Below are 21,965 nucleotides of genomic sequence, written 5' to 3'. Positions count from 1 at the left end.
AGCTAGAAGGCGACGTTTGAGCTAGAAGGCGAAGCTGAAGCTAGAAGGCGAAGCTGAAGCTAGAAGGCGACGCTGGAGCTAGAAGGCGACGCTGGAGCTAGAAGGCGACGCTGGAGCTAGAAGGCGACGCTGGAGCTAGAAGGCGGAGCTAGAAGGCGGAGCTGGAGCTAGAAGAAGAAGCTGGAGCTAAAAGGCGACGCTGGAGCTAGAAGGTTACACTGCTCTACAGCTCAATAGCAGGGTCTTTATAGCCCTCTATCTTATTCATGTCTGACATTAGGGGGTCCTTATCTATTGGCTAAACTTCTCTAATCTTTGTTAGAAAAGTTTCCTCAAATATTTGGAGTTAAACATCTAGGTGCTGCCACTAAGAGTAGATATAGTAGATGTAAGTTATATAGTATATATTATGTGTGTGAACAGTATATTCAGCTCTGTAATGTGTTTTAATCTCCATGTGTAATATATGTGTATACTAATGCATGGTTGTGTTTCTCTGCAGGCATGTGGATCTGTCAGATCTGCCGGCCGAGGAAAAAGGGAAAGAAGCTCCTGCACGAAAAAGCAGCACAAATCAAACGGAGGTATAACGCACCGCTGGGTCGACCGAAGGGCAGGTAACTGAAATCAGAGCGTTCAGATTAATATGATTAATATGCTGCTCTATAATATTTTGGCGTGTAATGCTCTGAAAGTTACCCAAAGATTGTGGACTTTAAACTGTAGGAGTTTTATTGAGTTATTAATCTTTTCAGACTCATAATTCATTAGCTAGAGTGGAAATAATGTGCCGGGAGTGAGGTTATGCTCAAAGATTTTACACTTAACCAGAGAGAAGCAGCAGCCAATCACACACTGCATACTCTCAACCGGAAACCACCGCCCCCCCATCAAGCGCTATGGAGTGCCAATCTATATCTGGTCATACACTCATACACATATATACACACACACACATTTACACACACACATATATATATATACACATACAAATTTACACACACAGATGTACATCTGATTTACCTGATCTCCTGATTTAGGACTGTGGGAGGATTCTGGAATCTGAAGAACGTGAAAACTCTACCAATATGGGGATTTGAACCCAAAACACCAGTGCTGGGAGGCTAAAGTGCTAACCACTAGGCCATAGTGCTACTCAAGTTAGACCCTGTCCTCATAAATTATTTATTTTTTAGAACACCTAGTGTGATTTTAATAGTATTTTCAATTTATGACAGAATTTTATGGCATTTAAAAACATGAATATTCAGCAACCAAAATTATTTGACTGAAAATGGCAGAAAGAAATCAATAAGCAATAAAAGTGGCAGTAAGGAAAAAATATTGTGCCTTTGTCTCCTAGGACGTTCAGTAGATATTTTCACGGTAGATATTTTATTAGTCCAATGGTGACAATTTTAGTGGCAAATTTGATGAAAACCTGCAAAAAAAGCCACAAAAAACAGCATTTTCAGTTTTGACCAAACATTTGGATGCATCCCTGCGTTATAGCATAAAAATGCAAGTTAAACATAAAAGAAGCTGTTAACTTTTTAAAATTAAATTTTAATAAAAACATTTAAATAATCAATCAATCAATTAACCTTTATTTTAACTCAGATGTACATTGAGGGCAGCCCTCGTTTTCAATGTAGCCGAGCATTTACAGAAACAGGGATTGACATAACAGAAAATAAAAGCTAAATTTAATTATTGTAAAAAAGCAGTAAATAAAATATAAAAATAGATTAAAAAAATAAAAGTAGAATTAGAATAAAATAGAAAAAAATAAAAATAAAAAATAAAAAAATAAAATTAATGATTATAATTAAGTATGGTTTAATTGACAAAAAATTAAGATCAAAAGAAAGTAAGACTAATACAACAAGAATGGGTTAAAATTAGCGAGTCAGATAATTACTGTTCTTTACATTCATCAGTGAAGTGATGTATTCTGGCAAATGACCGGAGAGTGTCAACCAGTGTGTTTCTCTTCGTACCGTTAAAGATGGCCAACCAACTTTTGTGTAACATGTACACTACCGTTCAAAAGTTTGGGGTCACTCAAACAATTTTGTGTTTTCCATGAAAAGTCACACTTATTCACCACCATACGTTGTGAAATGAATAGAAAATAGAGTCAAGACATTGACAAGGTTAGAAATAATGATTTGTATTTGAAATAACATTGTTTTTACATCGAACTTTGCTTTCATCAAAGAATCCTCCATTTGCAGCAATTACAGCATTGCACACCTTTGGCATTCTAGCTGTTAATTTGTTGAGGTAAGCTGGAGAAATTGCACCCCACGCTTCTAGAAGCAGCTCCCACAAGTTGGATTGGTTGGATGGGCACTTCTGGCGTACCATACGGTCAAGCTGCTCCCACAACAGCTCAATGGGGTTCAGATCTGGTGACTGCGCTGGCCACTCCATTACCAATAGAATACCAGCTGCCTGCTTCTGCTGTAAATAGTTCTTGCACAATTTGGAGGTGTGTTTAGGGTCATTGTCCTGTTGTAGGACGAAATTGGCTCCGATCAGGCGCTGTCCACTGGGTATGGCATGGCGTTGCAAAATGGAGTGATAGCCTTCCTTATTCAGAATCCCTTTTACCCTGTACAAATCTCCCACCTTACCAGCACCAAAGCAACCCCAGACCATCACATTACCTCCACCATGCTTAACAGATGGCGTCAGGCATTCTTCCAGCATCTTTTCATTTGTTCTGCGTCTCACAAACGTTCTTCTTTGATGTCCAAACACCTCGAACTTGGATTCATCCGTCCACAACACTTTTTCCAGTCTTCCTCTGTCCAATGTCTGTGTTCTTTTGCCCATCTTAATCTTTTTCTTTTATTAGCCAGTCTCAGATATGGCTTTTTCTTTGCCACTCTGCCCTGAAGCCCAAAATCCCGCAGCCGCCTCTTCACTGTAGATGTTGACACTGGTGTTTTGCGGGTACTATTTAATGAAGATGACAGTTGGAGACCTGTGAGGCGTCTGTTTCTCAAACTAGAGACTCTAATGTACTTATCTTCTTGCTTAGTTGTGCAACGCGGCCTCCCACTTCTTTTTCTACTCTGGTTAGAGCCTGTTTGTGCTGTCCTCTGAAGGGAGTAGTACAAACCGTTGTAGGAAATCTTCAATTTCTTAGCAATTTCTCGCATGGAATAGCCTTAATTTCTAAGAACAAGAATAGACTGTCGAGTTTCAGATGAAAGTTCTCTTTTTCTGGCCATTTTGAGCGTTTAATTGACCCCACAAATGTGATGCTCCAGAAACTCAATCTGCTCAAAGGAAGGTCAGTTTTGTAGCTTCTGTAATGAGCTAGACTGTTTTCAGGTGTGTGAACATGATTGCACAAGGGTTTTCTAATCATCAATTAGCCTTCTGAGCCAATGAGCAAACACATTGTACCATTAGAACACTGGAGTGATAGTTGCTGGAAATGGGCCTCTATACACCTATGTAGATATTGCACCAAAACCAGACATTTGCAGCTAGAATAGTCATTTACCACATTAGCAATGTACAGAGTGTATTTGTCTAAAGTTAGGACTAGTTTAAAGTTATCTTCATTGAAAAGTACAGTGCTTTTCCTTCAAAAATAAGGACGTTTCAATGTGACCCCAAACTTTTGAACGGTAGTGTAAATAGAACAAAACACTGTTTAAATGTCTGAATACGGTCTTATTCATGTTGCCGTGAACTTGAATGAGACAGTTCGCAGACATTTAAAACAGTCACAGGCTTTCTGATGGTAAACTAAAATTATAAGGCGCACTGTAGATTTTTGGGAAAATGAATGAAAGGATTTTAATTTAAAATACGATAAATAGAATTGAGACAATTCTACCAATTTTTTATATGTAATCCTCTGTTTGATGCTGAATCGGTTGCTGATTCCTCTTTGTTGTGGTTCCGTATCTGCAGACCGGGCCGCCCCTTTAAGAAACTGGGTCGAGGTGGGCGTGGCCGGCGGAGGCGGGGAGGTCTGGATCATAACTCTCAAGGTTCCTCGTCGCCGCACTCATCGTCCAGTTCCTCGTGTGAAGGATATCCCGGTGACGACCGGCTGCTGTTCTCTCACCGGAGCGACGACGAGCACGGCGGCAGCCTGCGCTTCAACAAGAAGACCAAGGGTCTGATCGACGCCCTCAGCAAATTCTTCACGCCCTCGCCGGACGGACGCAAAGCCCGCGCCGAGGTGGTGGACTACTCAGAGCAATACCGAATCCGCAAGAAGAACCGGAAGGGGGATCCAGACGGACGGACGGAAGGTGAGACTGATGGTGGGAACTGTTACCTTATTTTTCCTCTTTTTTTTTGTTGTCATTATGTATTAGTATTAGTGCTGGGCGGTGTGACCAAAAATATGTATATCAAGATATTTTCTCAAGATTCTTTCATGGTTTCACAGTATATCACAATATATTTTATTATTTTATTTTATGTAATTTATTTATTTATTTATTGCATGACTGGGCTTTTAAAATACCGTATTTTTTGGACTATAAGGCGCACCGTATTATAAGACGCACTATCAAAGAACGCCTATTTTCTGCTATTTTTCCATACATAGGGCGCATCGCATTATAAGGCGCGTTAAGTGACACTAGAAAAGGTGCCTATATCAAAGTGAACAGGGGTGGCGCCATGTTTCCCTTCCCCCACCGGGGGTGGTCGCTTGCCGGTGGAGCGTCTCAGTATATAAATCTAGCTCTTTCAAAGTCAAACGAGTGCTGGATATTAATCTACACAGATTCCTCTCCTGAAAACTGTTTATTTGGGTGAGTAACGTGCTTCAGTTTATTTACAGTAAGCTTAGATTTCCAGATGTCCACTAAGGCTTGCTGCACCAGCGTTAGCGTAGCTATCCGCTAGCACGCTAGCTAGTCCCCTAAACTAGTAAAGTTAACCCAAACTTAAACGACAGCGTTACACTGAGTAATCCTGCGTGTTCTGGTAAGACAGTGAGATATTAGCTAGCGATTCGTCCCCCGTAGCTTGTTTTAACACGGTAAACAAGCAGATTACAGGCTGATAAAACTCACCTCTGAGAGAGTTAGCGCTTAGCATCTAGCTAATGCTAGCCAGGCAAAGCAGCACAGACTTACAGGCCGATAACTCACCTCTGAACGGTGAACGCTTAGCGATTAGCATCTAACTCTAATAATACTGCTCCAGCAGTATTAAAAGTGCTAAATTTAGAAAATACTGATCTCTGAACAGTGAAAAAGCTAGCTAGCTAAGCGGTTAGCATCTAGCTAATGCTATTGCTGCTCAGCCTCGGAGCTGCACGGCTCTGGACTCTGTATAGCACTGAAACTCTCTATAACGCTGCACGGATTGTGTGTTTACTGCTCCTTATACCTGACGGGTAAAATTTAGATAATACTGATCTCTGAACAGTGAATAAGCTAGCTAGCTTAGCGGTTAGCATCTAGCTAATGCTATTGCTGCTCAGCCTCGGAGCTGCACGGCTCTGGACTCTGTATAGCACTGAAACTCTCTATAACGCTGCACGGATTGTGTGTTTACTGCTCCTTACAACCTGACGAGTAAAATCCATACAAAAGGCGCACCGTATTATAAGACGCACTGTCAATTTTTGTGAAAATTAAAAGTTTTTAAGTGCGCCTTATAGTCCGAAAAATACGGTAGTTTTTTTTATAGTTTTACTGTACTGTTAGGAGTACATATAATATAATACTAAATGAAATATTAAAGCTTTAAATTAAGGCTCTGATTAGTATTGGGTTTACTTTGTCCCACAAATTTACACAATATATGAAGAAATCAGACTTTATTAGCAAAAACAAAAATAGCTAAAGAATTATAAAAGAGATACGCCACCAACTTTAACACAGCTTCCTTTACAAACTATATATTTTAAATAGTTCAATAAACACTTTAAATGGTCCAAAAATACTCAAAATTAAAAGTAAGTATTCAAAGAGATATTTCTCAAAAGCTCTATTACTCTCAAAGTAAGATGCAAGTTTAATATCAATTTACAATATGTGCTTCTTAAAGCCATTAGAAGCATTAAAGTATTGAAATCGGCCTGCTCTTAAAGTTTTTGTTCACCTCGTATCCAGAGTTTTTGGGAGTTTTATCACTTGTCCTAAGTAAATTATTCTGTGCTCAGAACCGATTCTGGGACGAGAGGATTTTTTTTTCTGAGCTGGGGATTGATTGCGCACAATTCCATTCGTCTTTCTTTTTTTTTTGAGTAAAAAAACTCAAAAAACAATATTTTTACTCAGATAAAAATACTAATTGAGTGAGGAGCAGCAGCAGGAGCTCCTCAGATAAAGTGCTGTTCTCGTGTTTTTGTTTGACTCCACAGAGATGATCTACCATAACTCCAGTATATTAGCTTGTTATTCTAATTGGCTTGCGTTAGCTATCAAACTGTATCTGCTTCTTTGGTGGTGCTGTTTTACACAGTGCTCCGTAGCGCCTCTAATGGTGTGGCGGTATGTGAAAAATGCTGCATACCAGTTTTAATATCCCTTCCGCCCAGCACTATACATGTTGTATAGAAATCAAACAAATAAGGACAATTTGATATTTTGTGTATTAAACTTTGCCCTAATTTAGCGAATTTTGGTCTTTTTCTAACCCGTACAGACAATCAGGAGTGTGGGGATGACTGGGGAGACGATGAGAAGCTGCCGGGACACGAGAACCTGACGGAGAAAGACGTGGAGCTTTTCAGACACATCCAGGAGCTTGCACTACAGGTACAATTTCATTTTGATTTATCAGTATAGTAATCAATATATTTATCATTTATATCAGTTTAGACAGCAGCATCCTCCTGTATAATCTTTTGCCTTGTGTCCGGAACAGATGTGCTCCCTTATCTCTCAGTTTTATTTATTTTATTTATTTTTCTTTTATGTGTCTGAGGCCTGTGAGGAGTCTGACTTTTATTTTGGTAGATTGATTTGAAGGCTCTTTAATGTTCTGTGTTTCTGACGGGACGTTTTTCACTGTTTTAAAGACACACACTCACTCAAACTTACCTGTGTGTGTGTGTGTTTTTGGTGTGTTAAACCTGCATGAGGTGGTATAAGATAATAATCAATCTGTATACACAAAGGACTACAGAAAAAAAAAAAATAATAAAAATATACTAAAAAATCAACTCCGAATTTGCAATTACTAATCAATTATTGCAGTAGCTATATACCATAATACTATAACAAAGGGGATAATTAAGCAGCAATACACGAAAGGGAGAGTGCTATAGTGTCATAGATCAGCACAGCAGTGTCAATATTACTACGAGCCTTCACAACAATATCTCCATCTCTTTCGACAACTCACTGGTCACTCCATCGGCAGAAGCACGAAGCCTTGGTGTAGTAATGGATGACCGGTTATCGTTCTCGAGCCATATTGCAAATCTGACTCGGTGCTGCAGATTTCTCCTGTACAACATCCGAAGAATTCGACCGTTTCTGTCTCAGGAAGCCACTCAGGTGCTTGTGCAGTCTCTTGTCATCTCAAGACTTGACTACTGCAACTCTCTACTGGCTGGTCTTCCACTGCGAGCCACCAAACCACTACAATTAATTCAGAACGCTGCAGCACGACTCGTCTTCAATCTTCCGAAGTTCAGTCATGTGACTCCTTTGCTGCTTTCCCTCCACTGGCTTCCTGTTGCCGCCCGCATCCGATTCAAAACCCTGACGCTGGCCTACAAGGCAAAAACTGGCCAGCTCCTTCATACTTGATGGCGATGGTCAAAGCCAGATCTGCACCAAGAGCTCTTAGAGCTTCCAGTACGGCTCGGCTCGAACCTCCATCACTCAAAACACACAGAAAACAGACATCCAGACTCTTCTCTGTGCTGCACCAAGGTGGTGGAATGAACTTCCACTGGATGTCAGAACAGCAGAGTCACTCACGGTCTTCAAACGTCGACTGAAGACACGTCTTTTTAAAGAGTTCCTAAACTAAAAAAAAAAAAAAAAAAAAAAAGAGGTTCCTAGGGTTCTAAACATGATTAAGCTCTATGTATCTCTTGATCCTAGTCTACAGACTAGCTTTGGATAACTTAAGTAACTTTGAAGCACTGTTGTAAGTCGCTCTGGATAAGGGCGTCTGCTAAATACCGAAAATGTAAATGTAAATGTAAATATTACACGTTTATAGCACGATTATACACGTTATATTGTGATTATATCACAGTTCTAATATCACTGTTTATTGAAAGATTTTAAAGAGGGGTAAAGAGGAGGAGGAAATAGGATCTGTTTGGTTATAAAAACTCTGCCAGTTAAAATAGCTCCATTGCTGCTCTGTTTGTAGCTGCGCTGTTTGGTTTGTAAGCGCTGCATCATTGCTAGGTTACCTGTATGTGGGCGGAGTAATACATGGACTGCTTCGGTTATAGTGCATTACCGGCTGATAATGGTACTCGTGGAATACCCATAGCAAACCAGCTATAGATGCATCACTCAATCAACCGTTCTATCTTTATTATGGACGTTGCACTTTTTACACTTGTACAGCTTTTATAATCAGTGTTTGTTAATCAGATATTCATTGCATTTTCAATTGTTTTTTATGGCTTTTTGGTAACTCAGGTTTTTCCATAAAAGTGTGCATATAATTTCTGGTACTTGTTGAGAGTGTTAAGTGTGTTTTTGAGTGTGATGTAGCAGATGCCCTGAGTTTCCGTTCAGCAGAGACCAAAGGCTAATAAGTCTTATCTTTAGTTTTAATCATAATGTTCAGCTGTATGAGCTGCAGGTATACACACTATACGCCCATACACGTCTAATAGCTTACTGTATATTGTACGATAATGTTTATATTCTTAATTAACCTTAATTTCCCTCGTTCTCCTCTGCAGAAAGTGGGCGTGACTGGGCCTCCGGACCCCCAGATGCGATGCCCCTCGGTTATAGAGTTCGGAAAGTTTGAAATTCAGACGTGGTATTCATCGCCATACCCACAGGAGTACAGCAGGTAATGAACACACCAGCAAGCATTATGTGACACTAGTAAGGAACAGGGGTGTTGCCATGTTTCCCTTCTAATTCAACAGGTCTCATCCAACTAGCGCTGGATGTTAATCTACATAGATTTCTCTCCTGAAAACTGTTTATCTGGGTGATTTTAAAGCGCTTCCGTTTATTTACAGTAAGCTTAGATTTGCTGATTTCCACTAAAAATAACCGCAGTTATCGGCTAATGCCGCCCAACAGCTCTACACTGAGGAACCCTGAGTGTTCCAGTAGGTCAGGGTTCTATCAGCTAGCGGTTCATCTCATGTAGCTTGTTTTAACACTGTAAACACTCCGACTACAGTCCAAAAATACTCACCTCTGAATGGTGAAAGAGCTAGCGCTGTGGTTGGCGGGTAAGGCTAATACTGCTCCAGTAGTGCTAGCCAGGGTTAGCAGCAGGCTACAGGCCGATAATACTCACATTTAAATGGCAAAAGAGCTAGTGCTTAGCTCTGTGGTTAGCAGGTAATGCTAATATTGCTCCAGCAGCGCTAGCAGCAGGGTACATGCCGAAAATACTCACCTCTGAACGTCGAAAGAGCTAGCGCTTAGCGCTGTGGTTGGAGGGTAGTGGTAATACTGCTCCAGCCTTGGTGCTGGAGAACTTAAGTAGACGCAACTTTTAATTGCACCCCATGTTCTATTATTAAGATTTGGTTATCTTTTATTTTATTTTTTCTCCGTTTTCTTGCCTTTTGATGTTTCATACAAATGTAAAATATGAATCACATTTATAATGCATTATATGACATGCATAATACCTTATAATGACTGGGAAGTACTTACAGCGGCATTCATAACACATTATAAACTACAAGTATAAGGGTTTATAAAGAGAAGGGCTTATAATGCCTTATAATATCTGTTCATAAGAACATTGTACAATGTAGTGTTGTAATGCACTATAACACATATTTGGTATATTCTGGTTTAATGCATTATAATATGCAGCTATGATTTCTCAAATTAAGTGCATAACACATTATAAAGCCTAATACAATCATTACTGTCAAGACATTATAGTGAGGCATAATACAATTTACTTTGTTTAAAAAACATGAAAATTCACTTCACTTAGTCAGTAATGACTGTATATAAGGCTTTATAATGTGTTATGCACTTATATAAAAGCTGAATTTGAGAAATCATAGCTTCTTATGAACATATATTATAAGGCATTATAAGCCCTTTCTTTATAAACGCTTATTTGTGTAGTTTATAATGTGTTATGAATGTCGCTTTAAGTACTTATGAGTTATTATACAGACTTATTACAGTCATTATAAGGGGTTATGCATGTCATATAATGCATTATAAATGCATTAATAATACATTATGAATACAGGGTTCATAGGAAGTGTTACCAAAATATCCTATAACATTTAAATGCTAAATACTGTAAAATAGTTTAGTTTCTTGTGTAAATGCTCTGCTGTTATGTTTGGTTTATTACAGTCTAAATCCAGTAGAGTTTCTGTATATTACAGAGCTGTAATAACTACCTCAGGTAATAATTATACTCTCTGCCTGTCTGTCTTTCTCTCTCTCTCTGCCTCGCCCACACACTTCCTGTCTCTCTCTCTCCCCCAGACTTCCTAAGCTGTATCTGTGTGAGTTCTGTCTGCGTTATATGAAGAGTCGCAGTATTCTCTACCAACACATGCGCAAGTGCACCTGGTTCCACCCGCCTGCCAACGAGATCTACAGGAAGGACGAGGTCTCTGTGTTCGAGGTGAGAATTACAGAGTCCTGCGCCCTCAAACCACACCAGGGTTTGTGTTTATACACTGCCAGGGCGTGTGGGTTTAATGTGTTTAATTGGTGTGTAAGTAATTTTATATAAAATCATGTGTGTAGAACTAGTTACTACCCCTCCCCGATATCAAATCCAGTCCAATATCAGTAAATTTACACTCCTATAAACAACAGCACTGCAAAGAATTACTTGCACTCTTGTATTACAGCTTCTGCTGTTCATTTAGTCCACCCACCCTAACTACTTGCGGTCCAGGGCATCGACCTGCTAACCTCCCGGTCAAAGCTTGCTTCATGCTACAAATACGGCTTTGACCTGGTATACCTCTGGTCCAAAGCTAGCTTCTCTAACCATTAAGGCATTGACCTGGGTCCTAAGCTTGCTTCTGTAAAGATTAGGGCATTGAACTAGCAACTTTCTGGTCCAATTCCAGCATTTTTAAACCATTAGGGCATCGAACATACAACCTTCTGGACACATGTCGGCTTCTTTTACCATCAGGGCATTGAACTGACAACCTTCTTCTGCCTTTCTGGACCCAGGCCAGTGTTTTTAACAATTAGAGCTTCAATCTAGCAACCTCCTCCTGTCCTAAACTAGCTTCTTTAATGTTTAGGGTGTGAAACTGACAAGTGTCTGGTGCCAAGTGAGGTTCTTTAACCAATAATGCATTAAAACGTCAACCTTCTGACACACGCCTACGTCTAGTGCATTGACCTGACAACCTCTAGGCCTGCTAGCCAGCTTCTGTAACCTTAGGGTATAGAACTGTCAAACTTGCGGTCCCAAGACAGCTTCTGTAACCATTAGGCCTTATTTTTTTATCTAATGCTCCTGTAAAGTCACTAAAGACACACACTTGGCCCGATATGGATTCTGTCCAAATAACCCCACAGCCACACCAGGCTGGTCTGTGGTCTACACCCACATCCTGTCCTCCTGAGCTGCTGAATCCAGACTTATTTTAATGTAAAACTGGGTAAAATTACCTTCTAAAATTAGATTAGTGCTGTGAAATTTATGGGGGAACAGATAGTTCTTTATCTCAGGCCTGTTCTTAAAGCTAAAATAAAAGTCCCTGAGGACGTAAACACACATCCTACAATTACAAAAACAATTACAGACCCTCCAGACTAAACTTAGAGCTGCAGGTCTGTAGACTGGACCACCAGCTGTGAATTACTGTGATTTTGGGTTTTAATGAGTTTCAGCCCTGTGTAGTGGTTCGGTCATCATGCTTTTTGTCTTTGTTTGATGAACTTGCTGAAAAGTAACAATAAGAACATTTTTCTAAAAAAAATCAAGCACATCCATTAGCTTCTAGACCTTCTTTTATTTTTATATATTATATTCTTTATATGCTATAAATGATTCTGTATCTATAATAAATAATTGTATCCCCTATAAATGATTCAGTAACTACTTTAACTGATTTGGAATCTATTGATAATGCATCTACTGTAAATGATTCAGTATCTGTTACAAATGATTCAAAATATGCTCTAAATTATTACACTGAATTATAAGTAATTCAGTAAATATTCTAATTCTGTGTCTGGAAATTATTCAAGATCTTTTAGAAAAGAGTTTGTCTACTTTAAATGATTCAAAAACTGCTATAAATCATTCAGTAACTGAGTCAGTATTGTAAATGATTCACTAACGGTTATAAATGATTCTGTAATTGATTCAGTAATAGCTATTTATGATTCAGTAATGGTGACTGTATTGTAAATAATTCAGTAGCTGAGTCAGTATTGTAAATGATTCAGTAATAGCTATAAATGATTCAGTAGCTAAGTCAGTACTGTAATTGATTCAGTAAAGGCTATTCATGATTCAGTAACAGAGACAGTATTGTAAATGATTCAGTAGCTGAGTCAGTGTTGTAATTGATTCAGTAAAGGCTATTCATGATTCAGTAACAGAGACAGTATTGTAAATGATTCAGTAGCTGAGTCATTGTTGTAATTGATTCAGTAAAGGCTATTCATGATTCAGTAACAGAGACAGTATTGTAAATGATTCAGTAGCTAAGTCAGTGTTGTAATTGATTCAGTAAAGGCTATTCATGATTCAGTAACAGACAGTATTGTAAATGATTCAGTAGCTGAGTCATTGTTATAATTGATTCAGTAAAGGCTATTCATGATTCAGTAACAGAGACAGTATTGTAAATGATTCAGTAGCTGAGTCAGTATTGTAATTGATTCAGTAAGAGATTTAATTCAGTAACAGCGACAGTATTGTAAATGATTCAGTAACAACTAAAATGATTCAGTAACTGAGTCAGTAATATAATTGATTCAGTAATGGCTATTCATGATTCAGTAACAGAGACAGTATTGTAAATGATTCAGTAGCTGAGTCAGTATTGTAAATGATTCAGTAATAGCTATAAATGATTCAGTAGCTAAGTCAGTGTTGTAATTGATTCAGTAAAGGCTATTCATGATTCAGTAACAGAGACAGTATTGTAAATGATTCAGTAGCTGAGTCAGTATTGTAAATGATTCAGGAATGGCTATAAATGATTCAGTAGCTAAGTCAGTGTTGTAATTGATTCAGTAATGGCTATTCATGATTCAGTAACAGAGACAGTATTGTAAATGATTCAGTAGCTGAGTCAGTATTGTAAATGATTCAGTAATAGCTATAAATGATTCGTTAACTGATTTAGTGTTGCAAGTGATTCAATGACTGCTATAAATGGCCCAATAACTGAGTCAGTAGTGTAATTGATTCAGTAATAGCTGTTCAGTATTATAAATGATTCAATAATTGCTTTAAATTATTTATCTACTATAAGTGATTCAGGATGTACTTTAAACGATTCAGTATCTACTATACATTTTTCAGTAACTGCAGTAAATTATTCAAGATGTAATTAAATGTTTCCATTGTATTTAATTATTTAATTCAGTATCTGCTATAAAACTAATATGTAACTTGAGGGCACGGGAATAAAGTATGGCCTGCTGAAGTATTTTTTATAATTGATTTTCAAGGGAGAACCATTAAAAAGGTTCCATAAAATGAGCTTTTCTTTACTATTTTTACTATTTTTAAAGGTTTACAGTCTCTTACGCCAGTTTCCTCCTGTTAAACCTGATTGATCTTTATAAAAAATACAGGCTTATTTGTTTTTAACTCAATAAAAGAGAGCTGTAAGTGTTCCTGGTCCTCTGGCCGGCTGTGTGTGGTCCTCAGGCTGGTGTTTGAGTGGTTTCGGGTTACAGAGCTGATCCTGACTCAGCAGGAAAATTATGTGGATATAAGAGGTTCTGGCGGGCGGCCCGGTTCCTTTCTTCTCCTGCAGAAACTCACACTCTAACTCTAAAAGACTGAGCTTTAACAGATTTAACTCCTTCCTTAAACAATGCTGACTGACAGCTTCAGTGTGATGTAATTGTAGTTATCAGTATTATATATAAATATAAAATATCTATAAATATAAATATTGTAAAAATAATAATAATAATAATAATAAATCTCATTCTAAAAACAGAGTTAATCCAAGTGGTCTGATAGGTTTGTTGTAAATATTCATAAATTATTAAACTAAACGATTAAAACAAAATTAATATACCAAAAAACACAGAACTTCACACATTTTTTTTTATTTATAAACATTAACCGGTATTAATAGTACTGATCATGCTCTGTGTAATACCACCTTCTCACCAGAGAGGGCTCCAAATCCCCAAAACTTACAGACAGTCCCTTTAAAGCATCTGAATTCTTTGACTGCAAATCATTAATAGTTATTGATCGTTTAAAACACCGCTTTACAGGATTAAAGCAGTGGTCCTTATAATTGATGGGCACAGCCATCACAGCAATTGTTAATATAAATTAATTCTATAAACAGTAATGTTTAACAGAGTGGTCTGGTAGGTTTGTTGGATGTGATTGTTTGTCTCTAAATTTTAGCAGTATTTCATAAAGTGAACACACAATTTCACACAACATTTTATCAACATTAACCTGCTCTAAAAGGGTAACTAAACCCCCTTATTTTATCCGACTCTACTCTCAGCTCAGATTTGAAAAAAATGCAACAAAAAAATTTAGTAGTAGTCTGTTTTGGGCACTGGGTGATGTGTGGGTTTAGGGGTGGGACAGGAGGCAGAGCTGATTGCGCTGAGCAATGTGCCTCTTATGGTAGTGAGACAAAGATGATTGGACGTTAGTAGGGGAGCGGTATTATAAATTGACTGATTGGCATTTTCTGAGTGTCCCAGCCTATAGCACAGTTGAACCTGTGGGGGCGCTGCAGAGGCAAAAATGTTACACAATAAACACAATAAAAGCGTTTTCAAAGATTAGGAAATGTTTAAGACCTATAATTTCAGCTATAAATGGAAGCAAAATACGATTTAGAGTTCAGTGCTTCTTTAAAAGTACTCTTCCACATGCTCTGTGTAATAACACTCTCTCACCAGAGAGGGCTCCAAATCCCTATCAGCACGGCAGGTATTTTCTACTGTAGATAATAAACTTCCTAAATGTTATGATGAGCATTTGTTGTGTTTTGTTTTCTCTCTCTGTAAAGGTGGACGGTAACGTCAGCACAATATACTGTCAGAACCTCTGTCTGCTGGCCAAGCTCTTCCTGGACCACAAGACGCTTTACTACGACGTGGAGCCCTTCCTGTTTTACGTTCTCACGCAGAACGACTCCAAAGGCTGTCACCTGGTCGGCTACTTCTCCAAGGTGAGCTCATTCTATCCTGTGTGTTTTATAGAAAACATCAATCCCAAACATCACTGCAATACTGTTTTTAACAAATACTTTATTTATACAAGTAATTATGCCAGATTTTACAGATTACAAGGCGCACCGGATTAAAACTCCTGCAAAAAGTGACCCGATACCCCAGTTTTTAGAATGAATATATTATTAGGATTAGCAGGGATGGTGGTTTTTCAGCACATTGGTACCATTAAACACTATATTTATCCATATTCTTCTCCACTCAGAAATACTTCTACTTTCAGTTTAGAAACTAAATAATACTGACTGACACTTTAATAAATAAGATTATGACTTATTTGATGGATGGATACATAGATACATACATACATACATAGATACATACATACATACATACATAGATACATACATACATACATACATACATAGATAGGTACATAGATACATAAATACATACATACATTCATACATACGTACGTACGTACATACATACATAGCGACATACATACATAAATAGATACATACATACATAGATACATACATACATAAATACATACATAAATACATACATAGATACATAGATACATACATACATACATAGATACATACATAGATACATACATAGATACATACATAGATACATACATACATAGATACATACATACATAGATACATACATACATAGATAGATACATACATAGATAGATACATAAATACATACATACATTCATACATACGTACGTACGTACATACATAGAGACATACATAAATAGATACATAGAGACATAAATACATACATACATACATACATAGATACATACATAGATACATACATACGTACATACATAGATACATGGATAGATACATAGATACGTACATACATACATACATACGTACATAGATAGATACATACATAGATACATACATAGATACATACATAGATACATACATAGATACATACATACATAGATACATACATAGATACATAAATAGATAGATACATAAATAGATAGATACATAAATACATACATTCATACATACGTACGTACGTACATACATACATCGACATACATAAATAGATACATAGAGACATAAATACATACATACATACGTACATAGATAGATACATACATAGATACATACATAGATACATACATAGATACATACATAGATACATACATACATAGATACATACATAGATACATAAATAGATACATACATAGATAGATACATAAATACATACATACATTCATACATACGTACGTACGTACGTACATACATACATAGAGACATACATAAATACATACATAGATACATACAAACTTTATTGATCCCCGAGGGTAAATCCTAGAAAAAAAATTACATTGTGTTATATAATAGAATAATTATAGCTTTTTGTATTTTTGGGTTGCAATTTAGAAAAAGTTATCGATTGGGTATCTGCATCAAATATTTAAAAATGATACCCAGGCCTTTGAGTGCTGTATTTGGTTCTAAATTGTAAAAAATGTATAAATAATAAATAAATAAATAATTTTGGAGGGTCATGAAAAATTATGTGGTGGGTTATAGGGGCCGTGAGTTGTTTGCCATTGTAATATCCCACCATCATTCCTCATCCTTTCAGCTATAGTCCACTATGATGATGATGATGTGCAAAAACCCTGTATCTTCAAGATGACTGCTTTAGGGACAGGAAAAGTGGAAAAAGATGAATTTATTAATTTAATAAGAGTTGTTTTTGAGAACCTTTTTAATGAATTTTGTTCATTAACAAACTGGTCAGTTAGAGTAAAATATCTGTTTTTAGTGAGACTTTTCCCGCTGAAAGCTGCTGCAGTGATTTGTGGGATTGACGGGTATTGAACGGGCTGTTTTTCGGTGGTTATTTACTCTCCGCTGTGTGTCTCTTTACAGGAGAAGCACTGCCAGCAGAAGTACAACGTGTCCTGCATCATGATTCTTCCACAGTATCAGCGCAAGGGTTACGGACGCTTCCTCATCGACTTCAGTACGTCAGCTCCTCTCTTTCAGCACTTTAAAGAGCTGCAGGGTCTGAAGTGAACGACGGCTAAAACCTCCATGTGTGGAAGAATGAGGATTACACCAAGAGATCCGTCCATTACTCACGAAAAGTCTCATACTGACCCTTTAATTTGTCTTGGAGAGACTTTAACTAAGGAAGAAATATTCATAAATATTTACATATTGTATCTGCGTAAACTCTAAAACGCTAATTGATGTAGTTACACTATGTAAATAGAATTATTAAAATGTATAGATGTAGACCTAAAGATACATTTGCATATATATATATATATATATATATATATATATATATATATATATATATATATATATATATATATATATGGGTTTATGAATATAGGCTTGTATATAGATATATGGACATATATTTAGATATAGACGTGTAAATAGATTGTTGGAAATAGGCATGTAGATGTGTGGATAGAAAAATGTATAGATATAGACGTGTGTGTATATATATATAGATATATATATATATATATATATAGATATATAATATATAGATATATATACATAGATATATATATATATATATATATATAGCTATACAGAGAGACACAGAGAGAGAGAGAGGGAGGTATGCATTAATATATAGCTGTATGTCAAGTGTAGGCGTTTATAGATGTATGTATAAATATAGACATATGTATAGATATAGACATGGGTATAGATGTATGTGTAAATATAGGCATATAGATAGATGTAGACATATAGAAGACGGATGGATGGATGGAGGTGTAGATACATGTTAAAGTTAATGGGTTTAGAACGGCATGGACTAATTTAGGTTATGTAGTGCATAAAAGTGAATTGTACTGTTTTAGTTTATTTTTTTTTATAGGATTTTATAAAATTTGGTTTTCTAATGCAGTCGTGCTACATATTGAGAACGTAGAATCTGACTTTTACACATTATTTTCCAACTTTTAGTCATTGATGGCTGGCTGTAGTGTTGATTTAAACATGGTCCAGACTAGTGATAAATTGCAATGAATATATATATATATAACAACAGTATTTGACAGCTAAAGCAAAATATGAGACAGAACAATAAAACAAAAACTTTAACACAAGAAACACCCCCATATATAGATATATACATACATGCATACATACATGCGCACACACCCATACATAAAAAAAAAACAAATAAAAATAAAAATCACAGCCTGTCTAAAGTTCTACTCTATCTAGGCTCTTTATATAACCCATAAAAGGTCTCCACGTTTTTCTAATGCAACAATGTGTTAAATATTTGGTCTAATAGTTTTTGTCCAATACTTTTGGATATTTGCGAACACAAGGTCCAACCTAATCATCTCACACTTACAGTAATTATGCTTTTTGGGATTTCGGGATATATATATCTTTATATATCTTTATATATCCTTTAGAGTCTGTGCGTTTTTATAAGTGAAGAGTTAATAAACTCTGGTTCTGTTGTGTTCAGGTTACTTGTTGTCGAAGCGGGAGGGTCAGCCGGGCTCTCCGGAGAAGCCGCTGTCGGACCTGGGCCGGCTCTCCTACATGGCGTACTGGCGCAGCGTGGTGCTGGAGTGTTTACACGACGTCCGCGACAAGAAGCTCACCATCCGCCGGCTCAGCAAGATCACCGGCATCTGCCCGCAGGACATCACCGCCACCCTGCAGAGCCTCAACATGCTGGAGCACAGGGGAGGACGGTACGACCGTTTGCAGTAGATTTATACTGCATTACTTTTAATTTAAATTAAGTTTGAGTGGTATAGAGTAATACAGGACAACCATCCTGAAGTTGATTTTACCAAATTAAAAACCTCTGGAATATAATCAAGAGGAAGATGGATGATCACAAACCATCAAACCACCAAACTGAACTGCTTGAATTTTTGCACCAGGAGTAAAGCAGCATAAAGTTATCCAAAAGCAGTGTGTAAGACTGGTGGAGGAGAACATGATGCCAAGATGCATGAAAAATACTGTGATTAAAAACTGTTTATTCCCTCAAATATTGATTTCTGAGCTCTTAAAACTTTATGAATATGAACATCTTTTTTTTCTTATTTCAGCCATTTCTCATTTTCTGCAAATAAATGCTCTAAATGAGAATATTTTTATTTGTAATTTGGGAGAAATGTTGTCTGTAGTTTATAGAATAAAACAAAAATGTTCATTTTACTCAAACATAAACCTATAAATAGCAAAATCAGAGAAACTGATTCAGAAACTGAAGTGGTTTCTTAATTTCTCCCAGAGCTGTACATTTTTGGATAATACGTAGATGTCTGTATTCTTAAAAAAAGGTTTAAAATGGGTTTTATTGTTAACTTTTTGAACATCATTTATTATATATTTAATATATTGTTCATGGGACAACACTGATGATCCCACACTGTAAGGTACAGCTTGTGTAACAGTGTAAATTAGCTGTGCCCACAAGTAAAAAGTGGCCAAATTGTGCCCAAAGTGTACTAATCATTTTGTGTGCTTAATCAAAATTATTATAGTTTTCCATCACTGCCTTAACTCTTAAATCTTTGGCATAGAGTTCACTAGAGCTACACCGGTCGATGTTACTCTGATCTTGCATTTCCTCCACCTTTTGTTTGAGGATGCCCCACAGATACTCAATAGTACAGGTACAATAGTTTACATAGGTGATTTCTGTATCTACTGTAACTGTAGATTAACTAAATCTTTATTTTAGCCGGAATATAATCTGTTTCCTCTGCAAAACCTTCTACAAACTAAACACTGATTTAACAGTGTGAAACTGAAGCTTAACTAACCGGATTAAATCTACCTGTACTCATCTGGTTAACGACTCTGTCCTCTCCTGTCCTTCTCGTCCCCTCCCGTCTCTACAGGTTGGTTATGGTTCGTAAGGAGAAGCTGGTTGCGACGCACATGTCCCGGCTCCGGGCCCGGCCTCGGCTGCTGGACGTGGACCCGGACTGCTTACGCTGGACTCCGGTCATCGTCACAAACACCGTGGTGTCTGAGGGAGACGAGGACGACGAGGAGGGTGACGACGATGAGGAAGAGGACAGGGAGCATGAACACACCAACGAGGTGAGTACAAACGGTGATGTGCTAGAACAGCGATGATGCGAATTACGAAGTTCAAGTTAAAACATTTTGGGAAGAATGTCCTGAAAAAACAACAGCCGGCCTGTGAGAATGTCTTTTTTTTTTTTTTTTGTAGGTAAATTAACTATAAAACCTTTGTGGGACATTCTAAAAGTTCAGCTGTCAAGATGCAGTAGAGCATGCATTGGATCCATCAGGAGCCTCATCAATCGGAAGCACAAATGAAGGGAATAATGAAACATAGTCGTGACTAATCAAAAAAATAATAATCAGATTAATTGACTACTCATAGTTTTCTAACTGAAAATAATCATCAGATTATTCGACTACTAAAATAGTGGGTTATTTAAAAAAATAATAGCAAGATTAGTTGACTACTAATATTGGCAACTATTCGTAAAGGAAACTAGCCAGATTAGTCAATTAGGTCTGCTGCTTAAGATATGCGTTAGATTTAACACAGAAAAATAAATTGGCCATAAGTAAGAATTGGCTAAAGAGTTTATTCTATACCTGTTGCTTGGTCAGCTCTTGAATGTGAGTGAATCTTGAATCTAGAGTTATTTTGGCATTAGGTAACTCTCCTGCTTTGTGTACTTTGTGTTGTAGTTGAAGTCTGGCCCAAAAAGTCCTCCCTCGTCCTGGAACGTAAGCGCAGAGATGGAGGAAGAAGAAGATAAAAAGTGCTTCCCATCGTTCCCAAACAGCCAAAGTTCTCCGGCCTCGTCTCCCGTACACAACAGCCTCCCGAGCCCCGACTGTTCCCCCGTTCAGGCCAACGGTGAGCGCCGGGGCCGCGGGCGCCCTCCCAAAAACTTCCCCTGGGGAAAAGTCAAGGACAGACCTCGGACGGGTCCCGGGCGGCCCCGAAAATCCAGACTTGAGGACGACGATGACGAAGGTGATTACCGATCACCGGTGAACAAGCTCTCGGCGCCGCCAGAGTCTCCACCCAACCTTTTCGCTTCGGACAACGAGCCGAACGCGGAGTCGAAAGTAGAAATCTCCCGTCACCCAAATGCTAATATAACCCAGCGCAACAGGGGGCGCCCTCCGCGGAAAAGACGGGGCCCTAAGCGACGGCTGAGCGACGAGGCGGAGGATGACATGCCCTCTTTACCCACGGCGGCCAGGCTGAGCGAACCGTCACAGGGTAGAGGGTCCTGTTCCAGCGACAGCAGCGAAGACGACGAAGACGATTACGAAGAGGAGATGGGTGCCCGTTCCCCTCCTGTCCTGACCAAACCAACACTAGGGCTCAGATGCAAGGTGGGTAAAACAAAAAATAACTGTAAAATTTAACACCTCGATTGCTTACGCCCAATCCCATTTCATCTTTTTG

The 21,965-nt window shown here is 37.8% G+C and overlaps 1 protein-coding gene across 3 annotated transcripts in view; it reads left to right on the top strand.

Moving 5' to 3' along the window:
• Positions 1-21,965, top strand: part of kat6a (K(lysine) acetyltransferase 6A) — a 53,109-nt gene that overhangs the window by 23,416 nt on the left and 7,728 nt on the right. The window contains exons 5-14 of one of the 3 annotated variants that reach the window (XM_049470684.1): positions 503-584; positions 3,937-4,295; positions 6,640-6,752; positions 8,876-8,991; positions 10,623-10,764; positions 15,344-15,505; positions 17,423-17,516; positions 19,005-19,236; positions 20,401-20,605; positions 21,233-21,892. In XM_049470684.1, the coding sequence (XP_049326641.1) occupies positions 503-584; positions 3,937-4,295; positions 6,640-6,752; positions 8,876-8,991; positions 10,623-10,764; positions 15,344-15,505; positions 17,423-17,516; positions 19,005-19,236; positions 20,401-20,605; positions 21,233-21,892 (2,165 nt within the window). Of the gene's footprint in view, positions 1-502; positions 618-3,936; positions 4,296-6,639; positions 6,753-8,875; positions 8,992-10,622; positions 10,765-15,343; positions 15,506-17,422; positions 17,517-19,004; positions 19,237-20,400; positions 20,606-21,232; positions 21,893-21,965 lie in introns of all 3 variants that reach the window. The other 2 variants (XM_022664725.2, XM_049470683.1) reach the window with 2 other exon arrangements.

Source organism: Astyanax mexicanus, chromosome 22 (assembly GCF_023375975.1).
Source record: "Astyanax mexicanus isolate ESR-SI-001 chromosome 22, AstMex3_surface, whole genome shotgun sequence".
NCBI lineage: Eukaryota > Metazoa > Chordata > Actinopteri > Characiformes > Acestrorhamphidae > Astyanax > Astyanax mexicanus.
Note: the sequence above shows the minus strand (reverse complement) of the source record. Positions and strands in the feature narration are given on the sequence as shown.